This window comes from Stegostoma tigrinum, chromosome 42 (assembly GCF_030684315.1).
Source record: "Stegostoma tigrinum isolate sSteTig4 chromosome 42, sSteTig4.hap1, whole genome shotgun sequence".
Classification (NCBI taxonomy): domain Eukaryota; kingdom Metazoa; phylum Chordata; class Chondrichthyes; order Orectolobiformes; family Stegostomatidae; genus Stegostoma; species Stegostoma tigrinum.
In genome coordinates, this window is record NC_081395.1 from 9,133,692 (window position 1) to 9,139,691 (window position 6,000).

The following is a 6,000-nucleotide window of genomic DNA, read 5'->3' on the forward strand; positions in this document are numbered from 1 at the left end:
GTGATTGGATTAACAGTCCAACGACAATAGCACTGGGCCATCACCTCTCCTAATGTGTGCTGAGAGAAGTTTCTTACTGAGAACAAGTATTCACAAAACCCCGAACAGGTTACGGACTGAAGAAACATTACTGAAGGGCAGGACGCATTCCTGAACATGAGACGGTAGTCACATGGCACGAGGCCACAGAAACATCATCACTTTGCTGCTTTAAAGATACAGATTGGCCAGATCACAGATCCAAGCGTCATGCATGTGTGGCACGGTTACAGCTCTGCCCCACGACTGCGAGTAACCACAGGGAGGTGTAAATGTGGCCCCTTCCATCTCGCAAGCCATCCTTCCATCGATTCGCTCCATTTATACTTCCCACCACCACAGAAAAGCTGCCAGCAGAATGGGCACCGTGGCTCAGCGGCTAGTGCTCCTGCTTCATGGCGCCAGGGACCCACGTACGATCACACCCTCAGGCCTGTGCGGAGTTTGCACATTCTCCCTGTGTCTGCGTAGGTTTCCTCCGGGTGCTCTGGTTTCCTCCCGCACTCCAAAGATATGCAGGTTAGGGTGGATTGGCCGTGCTAAATTGTCCCATAGAGCCCAGGGATGTGCGGGTTAGGGTGGATTGGCCGTGCTAAATTGTCCCATAGTGCCCAGGGATGTGCAGGTTAGGGTGGATTGGCCGTGCTAAATTGTCCCATAGTGCCCAGGGATGTGCGGGTTAGGGTGGGTTGGCCGTGCTAAATTGTCCCATAGAGCCCAGGGATGTGCGGGTTAGGGTGGTTTGGCCGTGCTAAATTGTCCCATAGTGCCCAGGGATGTGCGGGTTATGGTGGATTGGCCGTGCTAAATTGTCCCATAGTGCCCAGGGATGTGCAGGTTAGGGTGGATTGGCCGTGCTAAATTGTCCCATAGTGCACAGGGATGTGTGGGTTAGGGTGGATTGGCCGTGCTAAATTGTCCCATAGTGCCCAGGGATGTGCGGGTTAGGGTGGGTTGGCCGTGCTAAATTGTCCCATAGTGGGCAGGGATGTGCAGGTTAGGGTGGATTGGCCGTGCTAAATTGTCGCATAGTGCCCAGGGATGTGCGGGTTAGGATGGATTGGCCATGCTAAATTGTCCTGTAGTGCCCAGGGATGTGCAGGTTAGGGTGGATTGGCCGTGCTAAATTGTCCCATAGTGCCCAGGGATGTGCGGGTTAGGGTGGATTGGCCGTGCTAAATTGTCCCATAGTGTCCAGGGATGTGCAGGTTAGGGTGGATTGGCCGTGCTAAATTGTCCCGTAGTGCCCAGGGATGTGCGGGTTAGGGTGGATTGGCCGTGCTAAATTGCCCGGGGATGTGCGGGTGAGGGTGGATTGGCCGTGCTAAATTGCCCGGGGATGTGCGGGTTAGGGTGGATTGGCCGTGCTAAATTGTCCCATAGTGCACAGTGATGTGCAGGTTAGGGTGGATTGGCCGTGCTAAATTGCCCCATAGAGCCCAGGGATGGGCAGGTTAGGGTGGATTGGCCGTGCTAAATTGTCCTGTGGTGCCCAGGGATGTGCGGGTTAGGGTGGATTGGCCGTGCTAAATTGCCCGGGGATGTGCGGGTGAGGGTGGATTGGCCGTGCTAAATTGCCCGGGGATGTGCGGGTTAGGGTGGATTGGCCGTGCTAAATTGTCCCATAGTGCACAGTGATGTGCAGGTTAGGGTGGATTGGCCGTGCTAAATTGCCCCATAGAGCCCAGGGATGGGCAGGTTAGGGTGGATTGGCCGTGCTAAATTGTCCTGTGGTGCCCAGGGATGTGCGGGTTAGGGTGGATTGGCCGTGATAAATTGTCCCATAGTGCCCAGGGATGTGTGGGTTAGGGTGGATTGGCCGTGCTATGTTGTCCCATAGTGCCCAAGGATGTGCGGGTTAGGGTGGATTGGCCGTGCTAAATTGTCCCATAGTGCCCAGGGATGTGCAGGTTAGGGTGGATTGGCCGTGCTAAATTGCCCCATAGTGCCCAGGGATGTGCAGGTTTGGGTGGATTGGCCGTGCTAAATTGTCCTGTGGTGCCCAGGGATGTGCGGGTTAGGGTGGGTTGGCCGTGCTAAATTGTCCTGTGGTGCCCAGGGATGTGCATGTTCACTGGGTTGGCCATGGGGAATGCAGGGATTGGGTGGAACTGGATGTGATGTTCTTTTGGAGGGCTGGTGTGGTCACGATGGGCTGAATGGCCTGTTTCCACGCTGTTGGGTTTCTATAATCAAAGCCCCCTCCCAACCTCAGTTATAACCTCTTCCATCAGGCAGAAAGCACAATGTTTTGAAAACACATACAAACAGATTGAAGATAACAAAGTGTGAAGCTGGATGAACACAGCAGGCCAAGCAGCATCTCAGGAGCACCAAAGCTGATGTTTCGGGCCTAGACTCTGATGAAGGGTCTAGGCCCGAAACGGCAGCTTTTGTGCTCCTGAGATGCTGCTTGGCCTGCTGTGTTCATCCAGCTTCACACTTTGTTATCTTGGATTCTCCAGCATCTGCAGTTCCCATTATCTCTCAAACAGATTGAAGAGCAGCTTCTTCCTCCCTGGTTAAAATTCTATCAGAAACAATGGGAACTGCAGATGCTGGAGAATCCAAGATAACAAAGTGTGAAGGCAGATGAACAGGGGGACCAGAACTGGACACAGTGCTCCAGAAGAGGCCTCACCAACATCCTGTACAACCTCAACATAGTGTTCCAGCTCCTGTACTCCAAGGTCTGAGCAATGAATGTGGGCGTGCTAAACTCTGTCTAATACCTGGGCAGCTTCAAACAAATGTTGATCAGAATATGATCTGATCAAAGTTTCCACGGTTGCATTTTCCTTTCATCGTTTTTGCTACGATCTGTTGTAACACACAACCAGCCCAGCTCATCCCCTCCCCCTACTGCATCCCTAAACCAGCCCAGTTCGTCCCCTCCCCCCACTGCACCACACAACCAGCCCAGCTCTTCCCCCCCACCCACTGCATCCCAAAACCAGTCCAACCTGTCTCTGCCTCCCTAACCGGTTCTTCCTCTCACCCATCCCTTCCTCCCACCCCAAGCCGCACCCCCATCTACCTACTAACCTCATCCCACCTCCTTGACCTGTCCGTCTTCCCTGGACTGACCTATCCCCTCCCTACCTCCCCACCTATACTCTCCTCTCCACCTATCTTCTTTTCTCTCCATCTTCGGTCCGCCTCCCCCTCTCTCCCTATTTATTCCAGAACCCTCTCCCCATCCCCCTCTCTGATGAAGGGTCTAGGCCCGAAATGTCAGCTTCTGTGCTCCTGAGATGCTGCTTGGCCTGCTGTGTTCATCCAGCCTCACATTTTGTTGTCTTCCTCGCTGGTATCAGGTTTATGATCGGACCTCTCATACATTAGAGTTGATCTTCCTCTGCACCTTCCCTGTAGCTGTCACAATATATTCTGCATTCTGTTCAATTACCCTGATGTGCTCATGTAAAGTAGGATTTGCCTGGATAGCATTCAGAACAATACTTTTCACTGTATCTCGGTACATGTGACAATTAATAAATCAAGTAAAATCAACTCAAATGTTACAACAGTTCGTAGCAAAAACGATGAAAGGAAAATGGAACCGTGGAAACTTTGATCAGATCATATTCTGATCAACATTTGTTTGAAGCTGCCCAGGTATTAGACAGAGTTTAGCACGCCCACCTTCATTGCTCAGACCTTGGAGTACAGGAGCTGGGATGCCATGCTGAGATTGTACAGGATGTTGGTGAGGCCTCTCCTGGAGCACTGTGTCCGGCCCTGGTCCCCCATCATAGGAAGGATATTAAGCTGGAGAGGGTTCAGAAGAGATTTTCCAGGATGTTGCTGGGAATGGGGAGCCTGAATTATATGAAAACTGTTTTCACTGGAGTGTAGGAGGTTGAGGGTGACCTTATAGCGGTTTATAAAATCATGAGGAGTATAGATAGGGTGAATAGAACATAGAACACTACAGCGCAGTGCAGGCCCTTCAGCCCTCCATGTTGCACCGACCTGTGAAACCAAACTGAAGCCCATCTAACCTACACTATTCCATTATCATCCCTATGTTTATCCAGTGACCATTTAAATGCCCTTAAAGTTGGCGAGTCTGCTACTGTTGCAGGCAGGGCATTCCACGCCCTTAGTGCTCTCTGAATAAAGAGCCTACCTCTGACATCTGTCCTATATCTATCACCCCTCAATTTAAAGCTATGTCCCCTTGGGTTAACCATCACCATCCGAGGAAAAAGGCTCTCCCTATCCACCCTATCTAACCCTCTGATTATTTTATATGTTTCAATTAAGTCACCTCTCAACCTTCTTCTCTCCAATGAAAACAGCGTCAAGTCCTTCAGCTTTTCCTCATAAGACCTTCCCTCCATACCAGGCAACATCCTAGTAAATCTCCTCTGCACCCTTTCCAAAGCTTCCACATCATTCCTATAATGTGGTGACCAGAACTGTGCAATACTCCAAGTGCGGCTGCACCAGAGTTTTGTACAGCTGCAACGTGACCTCATGGCTCCAAAACTCAATCCCTCTACCAATAAAACCTAACACACCATATGCCTTCCTATTTCAAGAAAGATTTCAAGACTAGTGGACATATTTTTAAGGTGACAGGAGAAAGATTTAGAAAGGTCAATGAGGGTCAACTCTTTTTTACACAGAATGTGGTGCGCAGGTGGAATGAACTTCCCGAGGAAGTGGTGGATGGGGGTACAATTACAATGTATAAAAGACATTTGGATAAGTCCATGAATAGGGAAAGGTTTGGAGGGATAAGGGCCGGGAGCAGGCAAGTGGGACTGGTTTTGTTTGGGGCTTGTGGTCAGCACGGACTGGATGGACTGTTTCCTTGCTCTATGACTCTATGACCCTAATCCACACGCAGTGACTGGCATCGACACATTATCACAGCGTTGATGTCTGATCCACAAGTCGCAAAGTGCAGACCTCGGGATCACACACCTGTAGGGGAACGCTGACCCCAATCTTTCTCATTGTTGCTGCAGGTTCTCAACCAGTTTTGCATATTATGGGTTAGCGATTGACCTGCAAGGGTTTGGGGTCAATATTTACCTCATCCAGGTTATTTTCGGAGCTGTCGACATTCCCGCAAAAGTGCTCGTGTTTCTTTTCATGAGCCTGATTGGAAGGAGGTTCACACAAGGAACTTCGCTCATCCTGGCCGGGAGCTTTAACCTGGCGAACATCTTTGTTCCGAAAGGTAAGAGTTAATAGTTAGAGAACCTCGTCATTTTCCTTTCCCCATCGTGAAATATTCCACTCCCTGCCCCCGTGGAGGTTCCACTGGTAAGAGGTTAGGGCGTATGATTGAAGGCATTGAGGTATGGTACAGAAATGCACACAAAGCAATCAGGCAGAATCAACATGGTTCCATGAAAGGAAGATTGTGTCCATTGATCAATTCATTGAAGTTCTTCGATGAAGTAGCGTGCATCGTGCAAAAAGGGGAATCGGCAAATTTTAAAATTTATTTGTTCACGCAGCATGTGGGTGGTCTGCATTTCTTGCTCCAGCCCTAGTTGCCCCTTGAGAAGGAGGGGGTGAGCTGCCTTCTTGAGCCGCTGTAGTCTGTGGGCTGTGGGGAGGCCCACGATGCCCCTTAGGGAGGGAATTCCAGGATTCTGACCCAGCGACACTGAAGGAACAGCCGATATATTTCCCGGTCGGGATGGGGAGTGGCTCAGAGGGGAACTTGCAGGGGATTGTGTTCCTCATGTGTCCTGGAATCCCTACAGTGTGGAAACAGGCCCTCTGGCCCAACAAGTCTACACCGAACCTCAGAGCATCCCACCCAAACCCATCCCCCTATAAGCTGTCCAATCTACACATCCCTGGGCACTATGGGACAATTTAGCACGGCCAATCCACCCTAACCCGCACATACCTGGGCACTATGGGACAATTTAGCACGGCCAATCCACCCTAACCTGCACATCCCTGGGCACTATGGGACAATTTAGCACGGCC

General features: G+C 50.8%; 1 protein-coding gene across 1 annotated transcript in view; it reads left to right on the forward strand.

The window, feature by feature from the left end:
• The window catches only part of LOC125449187 (solute carrier family 22 member 6-A-like), a 47,621-nt gene that overhangs the window by 25,437 nt on the left and 16,184 nt on the right, over positions 1-6,000 (forward strand). The window contains exon 7 of the mRNA XM_059641629.1: positions 5,019-5,233. Coding sequence (XP_059497612.1) covers positions 5,019-5,233 — 215 coding nt within the window. The remainder of the gene's footprint in view (positions 1-5,018; positions 5,234-6,000) is intronic.